The sequence below is a fragment of the Salmo trutta genome, chromosome 29, assembly GCF_901001165.1.
Source record: "Salmo trutta chromosome 29, fSalTru1.1, whole genome shotgun sequence".
In the NCBI taxonomy this organism is placed as follows: Eukaryota; Metazoa; Chordata; class Actinopteri; order Salmoniformes; family Salmonidae; genus Salmo; species Salmo trutta.
In genome coordinates this window covers 24,957,206-24,976,384 of record NC_042985.1, presented here as the reverse complement: position 1 = coordinate 24,976,384, position 19,179 = coordinate 24,957,206, and the positions used below count along the sequence as shown (strand labels likewise).

Here is a 19,179-nt window from a genome sequence, read left to right as displayed (position 1 = left end):
ATTAATACATTTTCAAGTTCATAATTGTGCACTCTCCTCAAACAATAGCATGGTATTATTTCACTGTAAAAGCTAATGTAAATTGGACAGTGCAGTTAGATTAACAAGAATTTAAGCTTTCTGCCCATATCAGATATGTCTATGTCCCGGGAAATGTTCATGTTACTTACAACCTCATGCTAATCACATTAGCCTACGTTAGCTTAACCGTCCCGTGGGGGGACACCGATTCTGTAGAGATTAATGTAATTTGATTTTAACATACACTACCATTCAAAGGTTTGGGGTCACTTGAAATGTCCTTGTTTTTGAAAGAAAAACATTTTTTTTGGTCCATTAAAATAACAAAATTGATCAGAAATACAGTGTAGACATTGTTAATGTTGTAAATGACTATTGTAGCTGGAAACGGAGAGAAGCACGACATTGAACTTCACTGAACTTTCTAGAGTTTTCCTTGTTAGTTAACACTATCAACGTTTCCCTATACTGTGGCAATTGTGATCGAATCAATGCAATATTAGCCAATTTCAATGCAACATACAGAAACTATGCAAAACTAACTATGTGAAACTAACTACGCAAGAGATTTTGTTATAGGCAGAACGCATCGGAGTAGGATTCCATTGCATTGACAACAGTACTCAGCCCATTCTCTCTACACAGGCCAGTGCGGCATAACCAATCAGAGCTGCAGTAGGCCTAAATGCAAATAGACCAGTGCCATACATGGATCTGTGCCATTTACTTTGAGCTGGACTGTGTTTACAGCATGAGCGGTCGTGAGTAGATGCACTTGTTTTGAGATCAATGCGAGAGCTGCATGTAGCCAAGTGTGCACATTTTGCTCATATCCTTTGCTAGTTAGTGAATTATTAGCCCAGTTATAGATAATTTGTAGTCAGCAATAGAGGAGTGATTGCTTCCTAAAACAGAGCAAAAGGTGTACATTTCCAGACATCTTTGAAAAGCAAGTCTTGAATAAACTAAGTAGCTAATAAGCAGAGGGTAGCATAATTTGTCTGATTCTCTGTAATAATTGTATGGGAATAATAATGCATTTTATTTTGTAAAACATTAAGGATGACTTGTAACATTGTATGTTTCTTGGTAACTTGGTAGTGTAAAACAATTGGATAAATCATCTAAAAGTACTCTCAGTTATGCACAAGTATTGTCTTATGTACACTACCATTTAAAAGTTTGGGGCCACTTAGAAACAGACGCCTCACAAGTCCTCAACTGGCAGCTTCATTAAATAGTACCCGCAAAACACCAGTCTCAATGTCAACAGTGAAGAGGCGACTTCAGGATGCTGGCCTTCTAGGCAGAGTTCCTCTGTCCAGTGTCTGCATTCTTTTGCCCATCTTAATCTTTTCTTTTTATTAGCCAATGTGAGATATTGTTTTTTCTTTGCATCTCTGTCTAGAAGGCCAGCATCCCGGAGTCGCCTCTTCACTGTTGACATTGAGACTGGTGTTTTGCGGGTACTATTTAATAAAGCTGCCATTTGAGGACTTGTGAGGAGTCTGTTTCTCAAACTTGACACTCTAATGTACTTGTCCTCTTGCTCAGTTGTGCACCAGGGCTTCCCACCCCTCTTTCTATTCTGGTTATAGCCAGTTTGCCCTGTTCTGTGAAGGGAGTAGTACACAGCGTTGAATGAGATCTTCAGTTTCTTGGCATTCTCTCATGGAATAGCCTTCATTTCTCAGAACAAGAATAGACTGACGAGTTTCAGAAGAAGGTTCTTTGTTTCTAGCCATTTTGAGGCTGTAATTGAAGCCATAAATGCTGATGCTCCAGATACTCAACAAGTCTAAAGAAGGCCAATTTTATTGCTTCTTTAATCAGGATGACAGTTTTCAGCTGTGCTAATGTTGGTCAATTTCTTCAACAGATGATCAGATGATCAGAAGTTCAGCCTGTCCTCACAGTCCCAGGTTCCCCAGCGCTCTCCCATTTTGGCCAGAGTCCCACAGCGGATGTGTTGGGCGGGGCAGTGGGGAAGCTCCCCCGGTTCAGGCCTGGTACTCCAGGAGGTTCCCGCTCACCCACAGCCACTCGCCAGCCAGGAAGAGCAGACCCGTCCACACGTGGTCCGTCTGGGCCTCTGAGATCTGCTGTTTGGTTTGGAGAAGCTCTGTCTTAGAGAGCAGGCTAGAGAGATAACTGTGGTGCTGCCTGCAGTACTCCAGAGCCTCCTCCCATGTCTTCTTCTCCTTTACCAGGATCAGATCACTGTCACGCTTCTCCTTAAATTAGAAGAAAATGTGTATTTCAGCATAGTTCTCACATAACCCTGCAAATTTTGCATTACAACACAGTTATTTTTGGTCCCATCTGGTTGCTGAGGAGCCTACATTTTAAAGAGTAAGCTTTCCCCTCCAGACAACTTCCACTCTGTAGTCAAGTCATCTCTGTACATGCCAATCCAGGTATAGGTGCCATATTTGCCCCCTATGGATTCGAGCTCATCATCACACAGCTTCTTGAAGGAGGCCAGGTCAGTGTAGTACTCTTTGCAGTACTTTTGAGCCTGCTGCCAGGTCATTTCTTGTTTCACATAGATGTATTCATTCTCCAGACTGGAAAAAAACTGCGAACAGAGCAGTAATGAGGAGCCCAATGAAGCTGATCTTCCTCTGCATATTGCCCCAGTGCTCAGTCTCGGTAGAGTGAATCTCAGCCCTTTGCTACTCTTGATCTATCATGTACAGTACCTGACATCAAGTATCTGTACACACCCACGAATCAGTTGGATCAGTGCCTGTGCCCGTACAACCCACCAATCAGAGAAGTCTCTCAGTATCTGTGCCTGTTCAGCCCACCAACGAGGAAGCTCTCTTTTGTGACCTGTGAAGGATAGCTGAAGTCAAATGACCTCTTTTCCTGCTAAACAAATGAAGCTCCTGAACAGATAAACATCACGTAACCTGTGAAGTTCATAAGGAGAAGCTCAGACTGCACCCACATTGACTTTGTAGGTCCCATTAGTCAAATTAGAGAGCTCAGTACATTTTAATTTAGTCTCTACCAACTTCTTCATGTGGTCCAAGAACATTGTTGACACAATAAGGGCAATATAATGATTAATAAAATCACCAGGAATTAGCCTACAGATGCTTTGGAAAATAGAGCTGATATAACATAGGTGTAAGAGGGTCCAGCCTGGTCTCATAGAATAGACGTTACATGGTAAAAGTAAATCCAGGACATTCAAATTAGTATAATATGTTACATTTGGTATAGTTTCCTTTAGGAAAAACGAGGGTGGTTGGTTGGGGTGAATAGGTGGGGGTATAACCCCAAAGGTTGCAGGTTCGAATCTCATCACGGACAACATTAGCATTTTAGCTAATTAGCAACTTGTCAACTACTTATACTTTTAAGCTACTTTGCAACTACTTAGCATGTTAGCTAACCCTTCCCCTAATCCTAACCTTAACCATTTTAGCTAACCCTTCCCCTAACACTAACCTCAACCCTTTAACCTAACTCCTAACCTTAACCTTAACCCCTAGCCTAGCCAACGTTAGCCAGCTAGCTAATGTTAGTCACAACAAATTGGAATTCATAATATTTGATACATTTTGAAAATTCGTAACATATCATACAAATTGTAATTCGTAGCACACAGTATCATACAAAATGGATGATGGACATTGTAAGGGTGTTTAACTGGTGGCAGAGAAGTCAGACGCAGGAGAGAAATAACTGTGTTTCCAGCGGCGCAGTTTATTCACAAAAAACCCACCGGAAAACATAATAATAAAAATCAATGGGTACACCAGTACAGATGTACACATACACTTACAATAAACAATCACCGACAAGGACATGAGGGGAAACAGAGGGTTAAATACACAACATGTAATTGATGGTATTGGAACCAGTAAGACAAGACAAAACAAAAATGGATCAGCGATGGCTAGAAAGTCGGTGACGTCGACCGCCGAACACCGCCCGAACAAGGAGAGGGAACAACTTCAGCGGAAGTCGAGACAGACATCCACAAATTAATACATACCATACAAAACGTAACATATCATACTAAATGGAGTGTCTCGGATTTACATAAAGAATAATATGAAATGCTCTGAGACCAGGTTGCAGCCAGCGGGGGTCAGACCAATACCACATTTCTTCAGTCCCAGATCTAGAGACTGAGACCACAATTGACTCCATTATTGATTCCATAATTGATAACAATGGTGAGTTACATTATTTGCCAAAGGACCAATGTAACATTTTCATTATCGAGAGTGTACTAGTGGCTGTCACGTCCTGACCATAGAAAGTTGTTATTTTCCATGGTAGAGTAGGTCAGGGTGTGACAGGTTTTTCTCTCCCTATGTTTTCTATTTCCATGTTTAGGTTCTAGTTTTGTATTTCTATGTTGGGGTTTTGTTTGGGATGATCTCCAATTAGAGGCAGCTGGTCCTCGTTGTCTCTAATTGGAGATCATACTTAAGTAGGGGTTTTTCCACCTGGGTTTTGTGGGTGATTCATTTTGAGTTGTGTATGTGGTCATCGCTGCGTCATGTTTTTTTTCTTTCATTCAGTGTATTTATGTATTGCATAGTTTCACAGTATAAATAAAAAGTGGAATGACACACACACTGCACTTTGGTCCTCTTCTTCCTACGACAAGTGGCGATTACATTTCATTGCAGATCTTTGTTCTCATTTGACGCACATGGCCTCCTGTACCACTTGTTCACTTTGAAAATGCATCCTTAAATCAACCCTACCTTGAAATAATCCCTGATCTGACATGACTGGATTGGTGAAAGATATTTGGTGGAATCCTTGACTTCACCCATCCAACCAGTGATTATTTCAAGAGGGGTGGATGGATGGATCATAGATATAGAGTATCTATCTCTATGTGAAGGGTGCCCTCTTCATGTATTCAAACAGGTCCCTTGTCTCTCCAGCATCCTCTGTTTCGAAGGTCTCACCAGTGTGTTTTGTGTGTCTATCTGAGCTGGGACACAGAGAGGCTGGCGCTATCCTGTTTCTCATTATATATTCCTTTAGCAAACTGAACCCCACAGTGCTGACTGACTGCTGTTCCCTACAGCATCAATAATACAAGAGGAAGTTATTGTTCCACAACAGGCCACAGTGACACAGAGTTAAAGGGCCAGGGGGGCAGGGAGGGATCCTTTCACTTTCCCCACTCAGGTTACGGGGCATGCAGACAGCGGTCTGACACCAGGGAGCCTGCCGCTGTGGCCCAGTACAGGGCCTGATTGTGTGGCTGCAGTGAACGGAGGATGGATGTGTCTGCTCTGTGACAGCCCACAGAGAGGTGCTGGCTTGGCCCTCTGGGTAAACCTATACTCCACAGACCCAGAGTCACACAGGATGAGCCATAGCTGAGAGACAGCTCAAAAGAGAATTAGTCAGTGGGAGACATGGGACAGCTAGAGAATGGGAGAGATAACCTGGGTGTGATTAATACCATCCAGATTTGAACCCTGCTTGTGAATCAAGCTGACAGTCCTAACCTTGGGATTGTTCCAAAACAACACTGAAATCAACATATTAGATGCAAAGAACTATTGAAATATAGCAAAACAAGTTTGTTTTATTCTTTCCAAAAGTGGGTTGTTTCACATATCATGGGGAAATCTAAACCTTTTATAGTAAATGCCCTGATAGAAGGGACCACCTCTACAGTATGACATAGTCATAGAGTTTTGTTAAAGTTTATTTTTGTTCATACACATGCAACCTTAGCGCCGTACAGACAACACTTTATCCATTGTCCTATCCATTGTGCTGTCCCGCCTATTGTCCTGTCCATTGTCCTGTCCTGTTGTCATCTATGCATAGTCACTTTAATAACTCTACCTACATGTACATACTACCTCAAATAACCGGTGGCCCTGCACATTGACTCTGTATCGGTACCCCCCTGTATATAGTCTCGCTATTGTTATTTCACTGATGCTTTTCAATTACTTGTTACTTTTATCTCTTATTCTTATCTGTATTTTTTGAAACTGCATTGTTGGTTAGGGGCTTGTAAGTACGCATTTCACTGTAAGGTCTACACCTGTTGTATTCGGCGCATGTGACTAATAAAATTTGATTTGATTTGATTTGTCCTCCATTGCGTTAAACTCACCTTAGAAAACAGTCAGCTGGCACAAGACAGGGGGATACCACTGAAATAGGAGGTTAAGCTATGGTCCTAATTCATCCAACTGGATCTCAGGGTCTGGGTGAGCAGGTACACAAAACAAGATGAACACAGAGAGGGAGAGTAGGTGTGGGAGGGGCTGACAGGGAAACAAAGAGAGGGAGAGTAGGAGTGGGAGGGGCTGACAGGGAAACAGAGAGAGGGAGAGTAGGAGTGGGAGGGGCTGACAGGGAAACAGAGAGAGGGAGAGTAGGAGTGGGAGGGGCTGACAGGGAAACAGAGAGAGGGAGAGTAGGAGTGGGAGGGGCTGACAGGGAAACAGAGAGAGGGAGAGTAGGAGTGGGAGGGGCTGACAGGGAAACAAAGAGAGGGAGAGAAGGAGTGGGAGGGGCTGACAGGGAAACAGAGAGAGAGGGAGAGAAGTTGAAAGTGAGAGGGACAGACAGAGAGAAAAGAGGTCAAATAATATTGTTTTAGTGCACATTTATACCTGGAACTTATGGAGATATTCACAAAGCCTTATAAACGGATTCTCAAGGATTTGAAGAACTGAATGGAGCATTATTGGTGAGTACAAACAACTCTAAATCTGTTTATACTCCTTTTGATATTGCAGATGACTGCTGTTTAGTATTTTTGGGACATCAAACAAATCCCAAGTGTATGGATAGAGATGCATAGGTGGCAAATGTTAACCTACCTTCATGCTCTCATAATGTCTAAGACCCGTTTGAAAAGAGAATATTTCTGGATAGATAAACAACTTATTTAGTACCAGTATTTGTATTCCTTCTGTGTGTTTCATATTTCAAAGTCTCACTCAAAACTGCTTCAAGATCATAGAAAGAATAAAGAAAATACCTCAGTTGATTGAAATCCATGGTAATGCACCTCTATTGTGAGAGGGAAGGTGGTCAGGTGACGGTGGCCTGTCATTAAGGTTTAATGTCCACTCTACAATGAAACACTCTACTCCCTGTGTCCACCCCACTGACCCCAACCCATTGCCAGAGGAAGGCTGTAACAGGGGATGCAGTCCAAACTCAGGGATATGACATCAATCAAACTTAGGCCACAGACTCAGAGACAGATGTGACATCACTGTGACATCATCAGCACTGGCTTGGAGGTGGTAGAGAAGATGACGGTGTTTAGGGTCATGCGCATCACACTGTTGGTTGTTTTACTGGGCAATACATCCACCAAGAGTTCAGGTGAGGAGACTGTATCTTACAATTTCTTGTTATGATGTAGTGTAATGGTGTGATGATACCTTGATATTAATAATGTTTGCTGTATCATGCTCAAAATATGTCTTTTCAACATAATTTCCAGCAAGTAAAAAAGAGGACCAAAGAGAGCCCATTTTCAAGGAGTTAGTATCAATATGGCGTAAAGGAGGGGGATGGTATCCTAGCAAAGAGCCTGCCTCCCCGGAGAGAACCCAAGACCAGCAGGTCCACAGCGTGGTGAGGAGCATCATGGGAAGTCTGAAGACCCTGGGCCTGCTGCCCAGTAAGAACATGGGCCTCCCCTCCCTCCAGAAGCCTGTGGACAGGCACCGTCTGTCAGGCTTCCTCTACAATATCTCCATGTACCTTCAGGAGATGGGTGCTGAGCTGGAGGAGCGACAGCTTGTCTCTGACGAGGAACAACTGTGGGAGAAGGTATTACAGTCCTTCATCCAGTCAGAAGGGGGTGCTGCGCTAAACCAGTGGGACAGCCGGGAGCCCCCCAGGCCCAGCGTCAGACTCCAGGACTGGTTCCTGTCCCTGAGAGGCAGCCCTCACTGGGACGGGCTGCTGGGGCTTCTGCAGAGCCTCATGTCCCTGTCTGAGCGGCAGCCCTACAGGCCCCTGCTTGACTTCCTGTCCCAGAACTGGAGGACAGTGAGTGCCCTGCTTGAGGCGGCCCTGCAGGCGCTGGTCAGCGGGACCTATGGCCAGGCCAGCGCCGGGCTGCAGGGCTTCATCTGTGCCCTTAGGGGCCGAGGTGAATGTGCCTTCAGTGTCAGCTGGCTAACACAGTTCCTCCGCTTCATGGAGATACGCAACTGGAAGCCCGTGGTGAACCTGCACCCTGCGGGGATGGGGGCCAACCAGAGAAGGGGCTCGGCTGCTTTTGGGCGCCTGAAACCCTTCAGCATGCCCCCCAAGGCCCTGAGAGAGGAGGGGTTGTCTGGAAATGCCACTCAAGGGGACGTTGGGGACAGAAGGGACATGGGGGGAGACCTGGACTCCCTTCAGACACTGCTCCTGCAGGCTTTATCACGCTCCGATGGGGGGCAGAGGGCGGGGCAGCTGGCAGAGCAAAACCCTGCCCTGCTGCAGGGATTGGACGGCCTCAGAAGGGGATTCTTGCACAGGGTGGGCAGCTCGGTGTACGGCAACCTGAGGAGAAAGGTGTCCCGTGTTACCATGGCACTGCTTGATGATGTCAGCAGCGTGGTGGACGTGCCACAGCCCAAACATAAGGGCAGATGTTCCGTTGGTGAGTCCATGATGCTCCCCATTCACCAAAAGGTTGGGGTCAGTTCCACTTCAATTTAGTCAATTCTGTGGATGAGCTGAAATTCAATGTATGAATGGAATACTTCCTATTTCTTTCCTTGAGGATTTTGTGATTTGACTGAATTCAACTGGAATTGAGCGTCAACCCTGGTGGCTAGCTAAACTAAACAAAAATATATACTCAACATGCTACAAGATTTTAGTGAGTTACACTTCATAGAATGAAATCACTAAATTTAAATCAATTCATTACGCCCTAATCTATGGATTTCACATGACTGGGCAGGGGCGCAGCCAATAAGAATGAGTTCTTCCCCATAAAAGGGTTTTTTACAGACAGAAATAATCCGGATGTGGCGGTCCTGGGCTAGCGTGGTTACACTTGAGATGTGGTTGGATTTCATTTAACTAGGCAAGTCAGTTAAGAACAAATTCTTATTTACAATGACATCCTACTCCGGACAACGCTGAGCCAATTGTGCGCCGCCCTATGGGACTCCCAATCACGGCCAGATGTGATACAACCTGGATTCAAACCAGGGACTGTAGTGACACCTCTTGCACTGAGATGCAGTGCCTTAGACCACTGTGCTACTCGAGATAATCTGCCAAATTCTCTAAAACGATGTTGGAGGCGGCTTATGGTAGAGAAATTAACATTAAATTATCTGGCAACAGCTCTTTTGGACATTCCTGCAGTCAGCATGCCAACTGCACACTCCCTCAAAAGAGACATCTGTGGCATTGTGTTATGTGACAAAACTGCACATTTTATTGTTCCCAGCACAAGGTGCGCCTGTGTAATTAATGATCATGCTGTCTAATCAGCTTCTTTATATGCCACACCTGTCCAGGTGGATGGATTATTTTGGCAAAGGAGAAATGCTCACTAACAGGGATGTAAACAGGGATGTAAACAACATTTGAGAGAAATAAGATTTTTGTGCATATAGAAAATTTCTGGGATCTTTTGTTTCAGCTCATGAAAAATTGGGCCAACACTTTACATGTTGCGTTTATATTTTTGTTCAGTATATATGCTCTTACTTTTACTGTTCTTTTAAAACACATGTCAGAGACAGGTCATGCATGTTGATCAAGGTCTATTGAATTTAATTTCCCTTCATACTAAGCTGATAATATGTCTCAAACAGCTCTTACTCATTAGTCATGAATGATTTAGACTGAAACCCATGACACATGAGAGTGTTTGGACTGACAGTGCTTTAAAATCATAATGGCAATGTTAGTCATTGAGAGGATCGGTGTTACCCTGCATCCCATGCTTTGGCTAATCTCTTTGCCCTCTCATTGATGCCAGTAACACTATCTCCTGGGCATTGTGAGCCCAGCTATGCTGTTACATCAGGCTCGATTGTATGGTGCAAGTCGCTTTTTCCACCATTGATCTACCATAATATTCACTAGCTCTCTTACACTGTCTGTGATTTTCCATTAATCTATCTTTTATCTATCTTTTTCTTATCTATCTTTTCAAAGGTGACCTGAGACAGCTAATCTTATGGTAAGTAATCGAGAAAAAACTAAGCTTATAATATAAACTACATGCATCATGATGGTTTCATTTTATAACTTTCCCTCACAAAGACTATGAGGTTAATAGAAAATGTATGTTGTTTGTAGTACCTTAGTTTACCATACTCTCTCCCCTTGTCCGTGATTTGTAGGGGGATTAGACATAATGTCACGTGGAATGCTCAGGCTCTGGGCTTCAACTCGCAGGGCCCTCCCAGCACCCCTCCCTTCCTCTCCTGCCCAGCCATAGAGGGTGAGAGTGGGGACCCCAGACCCCCACCACGCCCCTCTCGCCCTAGACCAGCCCTGTCCCCCCGCAGGGCGCCCAAACAGAAACATCCACCCAGCTCAACCCCAGTACCCCGCCGTTCCCGTCTCCTCAAGCCCCAGTCTGAGGCAGTAGAAGTTGGCCACAGCCACCTGAGAGAGATGGGGTACTTTGCCTCAGCAGAGATCCTGGAAGCAGCATGTAACTCCTCTATCCCAGGCCTTACAGGTGTGTCCAACTTCACTGTGTTCCTCTACTGTAACCTGTTTGACGGGGACGATGGGTCTGTGGACCCGGAGGTTGGTCAGGTGGGACCCGACCTACACGCCACGTGTTCCGACGCCGCCTGGTACCTGTCTGCAGCCGAGGATGACTTCCTGTGGGTCCACGTCTGCAGCGAGTTCTTCGCTCACCAGTTCAACAACACTGTGTGTGCCAACTCCTCCTTTTGGCTGCAGCGAGCACACCAGGTACAGTCCATGATCAAAGCCCACTTCTGAATGCAAAAGAGTTGGGTTCTCAACTCACTTTTTTAACTTCTCCACAATGTCTAACTACATTCTGCCTGTGATGTTTGCAGGCTGCAGAGATGAAGGACTACCACTACTTCAACCAGTCCAGTATAGGTGACCTGTGTGTGCAGCTGTCAGGGGAGGTGGTGGAGGGCGGGGGCAGCCCAGGGCCTGACGAAGCCTGCCTGGCCCAGCTGGGCACCAGGTCCCTCAGCGCCCAGGACTTCAGACGATGCTTCCTGCCCAACACTTCTGCTCTGGTCTCAGCCCTGTGTGGCAGCGAGTCCCCTGAGGCCCATCCCTCCCACCCATCCATTCCGGAGGGCAGCTGGGCTGCAGAGTACTGCTCCAGACTCCACAACTCCTCCCACCCTGAATCCATAGAAGACACATGTGACTACAGGAAGTGGAGCCTGCAGCATTTCACCAATGCCACCCTGCTGGAGCTCTGTGTCAGTACAGAGGGGCTGAGGGAGTACGTTTGTAGCAATGCCACCCTCTACCGCAGGCTACTCCCAGCCTATCCTAATTTCTCTGACCTTTGTGTTGACCTGGATGTAGAACAGGAGGACAGGAAGTGCTTCCTCCAGTGGTTCTTTGACATGCTCCCGGCGCCGTACGACTTTGACACATCACAGCTGTGTGTGAGTCCTGCTCCACTGCTGGTGGAGGCACTGCACAGGCTGAGTGTGTGTGAGGTGGATGGGGGTGAGCGAGGAGGCTGGGTGGGGGCTGTGGGGTATGTGCTGAGGGTACTGGACTTTGTGGTGGGGCTCTCTGCGGGGCTGGATGAGGGGGAGGGGGAGGTGAGGCAGGGCCTGGGTCAGGCCATCCTCCTCTCCAGTCTCCTTGACAACGCTTCATTCTGGGCAACTCTGCGTCCCGACGCCTCACTGAGCGTGCTCCAAACCGTGGGCTTGTTCCTGCGCAAGGAGCAGAGCGCCGCTCTCAAAGAGGACCTGCTTAGCTGCTTCAGTGTAAGCCACATACCTTATATATAGAACACATACACACAAACATAGACCCATGAAGGTAATGTGAATGCCTCCTCTGTCCTGACAGCCTGTATTATGGGACCTCATTGAGAGAGAGGACAACTCCTCTGCCCTCAGAGTCCTAATGCAGGTACTGTACACCTTTATAAAACGGTTATGATGCAGATTAACTGGTTACCTGTACTAGGGTGAACATTGTTTTCTCTCCAGGAGTACCTCCAAATGCCCAGGGAGAGTATCCGCACACTGGTGATGTCAGCAGAGAAAGATGCGGTGAAGAGGTTTCTGTCTCACATGCACCAGAGCTGGGACCAGCTGCACGTAGAAACCACTCAGGTTTGTCCTCAAACACTCTCAGTTTCGTCATGGATGCTGGAAAGTAGGGATGTTACTAAGTTACTCCTACTGTCAATAAAGACCACTGTCTCCTCCAGTCCTCTCAGAGAGAACTGCAGGCCATGGAGACCATGACGTCCGCCTTCATCCACAAGTTCCCTCGTGTGACCCCTGACCTCTTCGTCGACCTATCACAGTTCATACCTTTCATGTCCGTCTCTGACATCATGAGCTTCCCCACCTCCCTGTTGGTCAACACCAGTGTGTGAGTTACTGGACCTGAGCTGCCATTTCATGCCAAAGGTCAAAGGTAATCGTGTTGACTGGTTCTGTGTTGTATCATAGGTTGATGGCGATCCGTGACCACAGCACAGAGATGAAGTCTCCACAGAAACAGGCGTTTGTGAAGAGGCTCCTGCAGTCCAGTGTGGTGGGAGATGTCCCTTCCTGGCCACCATACTTCCTCAGCTCCATCCTCCCACTGCTTCCACACCTCCCAGTCAGCCAATTTCAACAGCTGACATCAGACCAGGTTAGACATCTCATTCCTTATCTAATCTACAGATATTTTCATTAAGTATTGTGTACTGCATTGGCATTACTCTGTCATCATGTCCCTCCTTAAGCTGAGTCCCCTGGTAGAGTTTCTGGGAAACACCAGTCTGGATGGAACAAGAGGGCGTCATGTTCTACGGACTCTATTCATTAAAAAAAGGAACTTCACCAGTGATAACATATCGAGGTAGGGTCTTTTGTCTCAAGTTGTAAACTATTCCACATAGTGCTCTAGTTCTGACCAGAGCCACAGTGTCCCTTTGTGCAGTTACCAGAGTATTAGACCAGAGAGACGAGGGCATTATTTCTCGACAGGCTGGGAGTTCTGGTTTGTTACCTGAAACCAGAGGAGCTGCGTCCGTTTCTGCTGGCTTCCCCTGTGTCCTCTGCTCTTTGGCAGCAGCTAGCTCTCTGTGTGTCTGAGGGACTCATCAGTGCTTCAGGCAGGGTGAGAGAGAATTGCATGTAAAAATTGGGATGCACTCCAAAGGTTCCAAGTTCATTTTGTGGCAGTGTGACATTTCTTTCCTCCTACACACCTGTTAGGATATCAGTAAAAATATCAGTATTGCCATTTGTATACGTATACAGTCCATATCATATGTGAGGGGCTCTGACCCTGTTGATCCTGCTCTTGCTGTGTCCAGCTGTCCCTCTGGCTGGTCCAGGCGGTGCGACCTCTGAACGCCAGCACTCTACCTCCTCCAGCACTGGCCACCCTCAGGGGCCTACTGCCCCAGCTAGGGGCTTCCTTCCTGCAGTCACTGCCCTCACTACAGCTCTTGGACCTGCTAACACAACCAGGCCTGCCCAGCTTCTCCCCAGCACAGGTCAGCACTGCATGGACTATGCCTACACTCTGAATCTACCGGTATGTTGTTTTCTGCTGAGCGAACATTACATGTTGTTTTTAACTTCCCCCAGGCGTTCCAGATATTATCCAAAATTTCACAAGACACAAATGTAAGTAAAGGCTTATTAGTGATCTCTTCAGTTATGTTTTAATCTACACAGCTTGTTGTGCATTCTTACGAGGCCATATTTCCATGGTGATCCTCTCCTTGTCAGCTCACCATGGATACACTGTGCAGGCTGAAGCCCTTACTGCCTGGCCTGTCCCCTGCTGTGCTCAGAGGCATACACTGGTCCGAGATCAGTGGAACCACTCACTGCCAGTGCTGGCGCACTCTACTGGCTGACCTGAAGCCTGCCCATAGAGCCATGCTCCACAGGGCACTGCAGGAGGTAAGTAAGGTGCTCTTGTTTCTCTGTGGGGAGATTACTTTCTCCTTGCTGTCAAACTGTTCTTTATTCACCATTTCCAGTGGCTCTGCATTGTCTTTCTTACCACACTGAGAGCAGATGATGACACAGTAAAGAGATGGTGGAATTTAAATGCTAACAAACCAATTATGCTGTCAATCATCAACTACCTTATATGGCTAAATTGCTATCATTGGGAATTTACCTGGAAGTAATTCCATAAGTACAGTACTTAACCTATTACTAATTACTATTACTCAGGTACATATTCCATTGTTTATTCCTTTGCTTTTTTTTTAAAGACTTTAGCCAGCAACTCAAGGAACTTCACAGTGCAGCTCCAATGTCTCCTGCCGTTTGTGCCCCTGAGGGAACTGATAGAGGTTCTGGATAGAGAGACATTCCTGAGAGATATGAGCCTGTACAGAGACCTGCCCTGGTCCCCTCAACAGGTGCATATCCATCTCCACTATGCTCCGTCTGAACAGACAACACTACATAAACACCCACTCCTTTGGCTATGGTATAGCGTCATTACTGTTGTTGCTCTAGAGCGAAAGCCATGCTGCCAAGCTGCCAGTGTGGGTCTGGGCTCCCATTAATCTGCAAATCATTGGATATGCTTCAGATGAGCCATTCAGGATATTAATACCCCATACGCCTCAGCCGTCATCAAGCAAATTGGTTTGGATGTAGTACAATAGTCTGGAGGGGGAATATAAATGAGTAATGCCTACCTTAAATAGATTTTGTCAGAGTCAAGGGTGTATTAGATTCCTTTCACCACTTGTTTTCTCTCTCTCTTACACACTTTGTCTTTCTGAATTATATAGGCTCAGCTACTTTTCAAGAGGACCCATCAATCTGAAATCATTACCAGAGAAACTGTAGAGTAAGTCAAATGTTATTAGGTGTCATGGGTATGTGCTGTATTATTGAATATCATGTGATATTCATGCAAATCATTACATGACAAAATTGGAGACTTAGTCAGTACCCAGATTTTCATTAGGTTTCCCTTACCTGGATTACAAATGCAATGCAGTCTTCCAGATACAATTTATTCATCCAGTCATCTATTTGGTCTTTAGGGACTTGGGCCATATTGCTGGTGGAATGAGCTGTGATTGGCTAAAGCTTTGGACCAATGAAACCAATTTTTCAGAGTTGCTTCAGTTTGTCAGTGAGTTGCCAGGAGGGGTGAGACCAGCTCTGGTGAGGAACCACAAGCTACCCACATGGTATCTCTCGTGTCCTCCTCCCCTCCTCTTTCTCTCTCACCCCTTCCTTTCTATATTTAGATACATCTTTCTTTATCTATAGTATTTTATCTACCATATCAAATGTCAAGAAAAGTATTCATGGAATTCTTCAGCTTCCTATTTCATACTAGTTTGTTCAGATCTTTTGTGTTTTGTTACCAGAGGAAATGCGTTGTAGAGGAGCTGCGGAAAAGACCAGAGGAAGACCTGGATGGTATAAGTCCCTGGTTTGCTGCAGAATTACCGTAAGATATCATTCACTCCAAAATATATTGTATAAATGTTCCAACATTTAATCTTTCTCTATACAATATTAATCTGGTTATTTCTGCTATCCCAGGGTGAACCTGATTGAGAGCCTGTCTAATACTTCACTGACAGCCATCCTGGCTCACATTCAGCAGCACTTTGTGGAATTCCTCAAGCTGCCCCGTCATAAGCAGATGGCCTTAGCAGAAAAGGCCATCACTGTGCTGGTGAGGAGAGACTATAATATTATTAGCATGAAATCCTCCTAATTAATAAAACATAAACATTGATCAATTCATCCAAACATAATGATACAGGGTTGGAAAGCATGGCATTACAATACTTAATAATCAGCTAAACAGATTGTGCTTTGTTGTCAGCTGTAGTCATTATACTGTAGTACCTGCAGTAATTATACTGTAGTAACTGTGTTCTGGTGTGTCCATTCAGGGCACCTCTCAGGGCCTGGCTGAGGGGGAGCTCAGGGGGGCCTCTGTGGACCTCCTGGGGCCCCTGTTGCCCTTCCTGGACAGGGATACCCTGGGGCTGGTGGACAGAGGGGCCCTGGGGCTGCAGCTGGATGAGCTGAGGGGGTACTGCCTGCCCTGGGACACCCTGAAGGACATGGCTGCTCTGCTTACTGGGAGAGACCTGCTGGGGTGAGAGACAGCTGGGTCTCTTTTAGGAGATGGTAGAGTGGGAGGCCTGGGGTGGTTGTGAGCTGGTTATGGCAGCACTGGGCTTGTGGGCATCTGTCATGTATGCATTTATAACAGAAAGCTGGTGTGTGTGTGTTTATTGTAGAGAGGCATCGGCATGGACGGTTGGTGATGTGGAGCTTGTTGGCAGACTGTTGTTTACTCTCTCTCCAAAACAGATCAACTCCATCCCACTGGTGAGGGCTCCATTTGGCGAAACATCAAGTGCCTTTATAATGACTATCACTTTATCATTGGGTGATGACAAATAAAGCCCTGCAGTACTGTATGTGATTGCATGCGTGTACTTTTAGCAGGATGTGCTAAGTGTGTGTTTTACTACCATATATCAGGTGGTGCTGAGTGCAGACACGGTGGAGGAGGTTCTGGCAGGTCAGTGGCGCTGGGAGAACAGTGATGTGGGTCAGGCCTGTGTGTCCCAGTGTGTGGACCAGCAGGGCCAGAGAGAGAGGATCCACAGCCTGATACGGGGGGTCGTCAGAGCACAGAGCAGGAGGAGAAAAGGTCATCATTGATCCGCTCTCTATATCACAAATGTATCATACCTACCAGCTCTGAAGGAAAGCTTGATGATCATACATTGTGGTTCTAAACTCATTGCGGTCTCATGTCATCTATCTAGTGCCAGTCCCAAGCTGTGGTGACATAAGAGGCACCTTCCCCTCAGCATGGACAGCCAATCAGCTGAGCCGGATGACAGGGGAGGAGTTGAGGCAGTGCGTGGAGGTCATAGGTCAGGATGCTTCACTGAGCCCTGAGCAGCGCCGAGCACTGTGGGTAAAGCTCAGGCAGGTTAGTTTCAGAACATCGGAGACGTTTTGGTTTTCATCACTGCCTGCTACAGATTGAGTGGAAATGTGTTGTGTATTTTGTGCACTATCCTTCACCCTCCTCCAGGCCTACAGTCCAGTTAGAGGCCTGAGGCCAGAGCAGGTCCTGGGGCTCGGCTATCTGGTCACTGAGCTGGGGGAGAGAGAGCTCCAGGACACTAACCTGACTGACCTGGGTGTCCTGGCCTACCTGGGGGCTCTGACTGACTGGAGCCCAAAAAAGGTGACGAGGCTCCCATATTCCAATCTCACGTGTGATATTTGTAGTGTGGAGGGTTGCCCACTCCTAGTGTAGGTTGTTTGACTCTCCAACCCTGTGTCTCGTTTCAGATGAGAGCAGCAGTTGTTGGTGTGATGCGAAAGCGGAAGTTGAAGGTGGAGCAGCTCGGAGCTGTAGAAGTGGCTTCTCTAGGACACCTGCTCTGTGGTTTCACACCGTCAGAGATCAACAGACTGGACCCCTACAACCTCAGGTCAGTCATGTATTAGAAATACACACTTTATTTTAACCACAGAAATATTAGATTACATACCTTGTGAATAAAGCTCAGCCTATAGTGCAAAAGGCAAAAAATCTGTAATTTTTTGCTGTCTGATTCCACTTTGTGATAATGCTTCCATCAACTCAGTCCTAATGAGTCCTCCTGCTATATGACTGACAGCATGGCTGCTCTGTTCCTGAGGGAGCTGGCCCTGCCGTGTTCTGAGCAGCAGATGGAGGCTCTGACCGCCCGTCTCTCCAGTCCTCAGGCCTTTGGCCCCGTCAGTACCTGGGGCCCCGAGGTCTTCACTGAGATCGGCACACTTGCAGGTACAGCTGTTCAAATGGGGCAGGGGTTTAAACTCAGAAAGCTTCATTGTTGTATATTCAGTATATTTGATCCTTAACTCTAAGAAATAGTTAGTTGGTAGTGACCGGTGAATCCACCCCTCTCGCACGCACACTCATTACATGAGTCCTCTCTCCCTCCCTGTCTCTCTCCCTCCCTCTCTCTGTCCAGCGGGTCTGGAGGACATGGTTCTGTCTGCTCTGGTACAGGAGCAGGTGGAGGGGCTCATCCCCGAAGCTATCGCCCTGATTCCCCCCACAAAGATGGCTGTGAGACTCTCTCTGGTTCACCTCAGGATACTTAAGAGCTGGTTTGGATAATGCTGTTTAAATAATGCTCTCCAAACTACATCCCATTTTGTTAGTTGATGCACGATGTGTGTGTGTGTGTGTGTGTGTGTGTGTGTGTGTGTGTGTGTGTGTGTGTGTGTGTGTGCGTGTGTGTGTATGTCAGGTGGTATTCAGTGCGGTCCAGCTGTCGTGGCTGAATGTGGAGCAGGCATGGGTGGTCACAGAGAAGCAGTGGGTGGAGCTGAACAGTGGGCAGAGACATGCCTTGGGCCTGGCGCAGTATGAGGGGGATGTCCTGCTAGAGCACAGAGGTAAGGATTCACAGGGGTAAAGATTCAGAGGTAAGGATTCACAGGGGTAATGATTCAAAGGTTAAGGACTCAGGGACATGGATAAAGATCATCTCATGAGAAAGAACTAGTTGGTCTTATTGATGGGTGTTGTTCAATGATTTATGTTTTTTGTCTGTAATAGCATACCAATATCATCATAATGTCATGTTTAACAGTAACTATGTGGTAGTGATATCACTGTTTGGTATGTTTTGTTTGCGTCCACAGGGAGGAATGTGGCCCCGGCAACACGGTCAGCTGACAGCCTCACTGTGTGCTTATTGTCTCTATGCTGTATGTTATGGCAGCTATCGTAAAACACACAGTAACCCATTTGTATTTATTTGTTCTTTAACCTTCTTTTATCGAATTGTAACATTTGTACTTAAAAATAAACCAAACATTTTGAACTGTGTTCCATTTGTATCCTGGAATGAACCCTTCACCTCATGCTATTCTAATGCCTGACATACTCTGCATGCATCATTCTGATGTGTCTGTGTTTGGGATTATGCTACTCTGTTACTGTGGTTACAGT

General features: G+C 46.2%; 1 protein-coding gene and 1 long non-coding RNA gene across 2 annotated transcripts; both read left to right on the top strand.

Annotated features, from left to right (window-relative positions):
* The first annotated feature begins 7,295 nt into the window (after positions 1-7,295).
* On the top strand, positions 7,296-19,056 carry LOC115167611 (stereocilin). The gene is made up of 28 exons (XM_029722202.1): positions 7,296-7,368; positions 7,490-8,644; positions 10,165-10,189; positions 10,353-10,938; positions 11,049-11,957; positions 12,043-12,105; positions 12,186-12,311; positions 12,410-12,576; positions 12,657-12,843; positions 12,938-13,053; positions 13,182-13,314; positions 13,514-13,696; positions 13,935-14,111; positions 14,432-14,581; positions 14,963-15,021; positions 15,221-15,344; positions 15,554-15,636; positions 15,732-15,867; positions 16,091-16,299; positions 16,445-16,535; positions 16,692-16,863; positions 16,982-17,151; positions 17,257-17,412; positions 17,520-17,662; positions 17,852-18,000; positions 18,191-18,288; positions 18,473-18,620; positions 18,870-19,056. The coding sequence occupies exons 1-28, from the start codon at positions 7,296-7,298 to the stop codon at positions 18,956-18,958; spliced, it is 5,877 nt and encodes a 1,958-aa protein (XP_029578062.1). The 3' UTR covers positions 18,959-19,056.
* LOC115167190 (uncharacterized) lies at positions 13,797-14,499 on the top strand. The gene is made up of 3 exons (XR_003870454.1): positions 13,797-13,829; positions 13,935-14,111; positions 14,432-14,499. It is a non-coding gene; the product is annotated as an uncharacterized LOC115167190 (long non-coding RNA).
* Positions 19,057-19,179: the final 123 nt, after the last annotated feature.

What these genes read in the sequence shown, in the direction of transcription:
- LOC115167611 (XM_029722202.1), top strand. Translation starts at nt 7,296, where the DNA reads ATGACGGTGTTTAGGGTCATGCGCATCACACTGTTGGTTGTTTTACTG. An exon ending in ATTACCAGAGAAACTGTAGA is followed by an intron (nt 15,022 to 15,220) that starts GTAAGTCAAATG and finishes TTTGGTCTTTAG; the next exon opens with GGACTTGGGCCATATTGCTG. An exon ending in TGAGATCGGCACACTTGCAG is followed by an intron (nt 18,001 to 18,190) that starts GTACAGCTGTTC and finishes CTCTCTGTCCAG; the next exon opens with CGGGTCTGGAGGACATGGTT.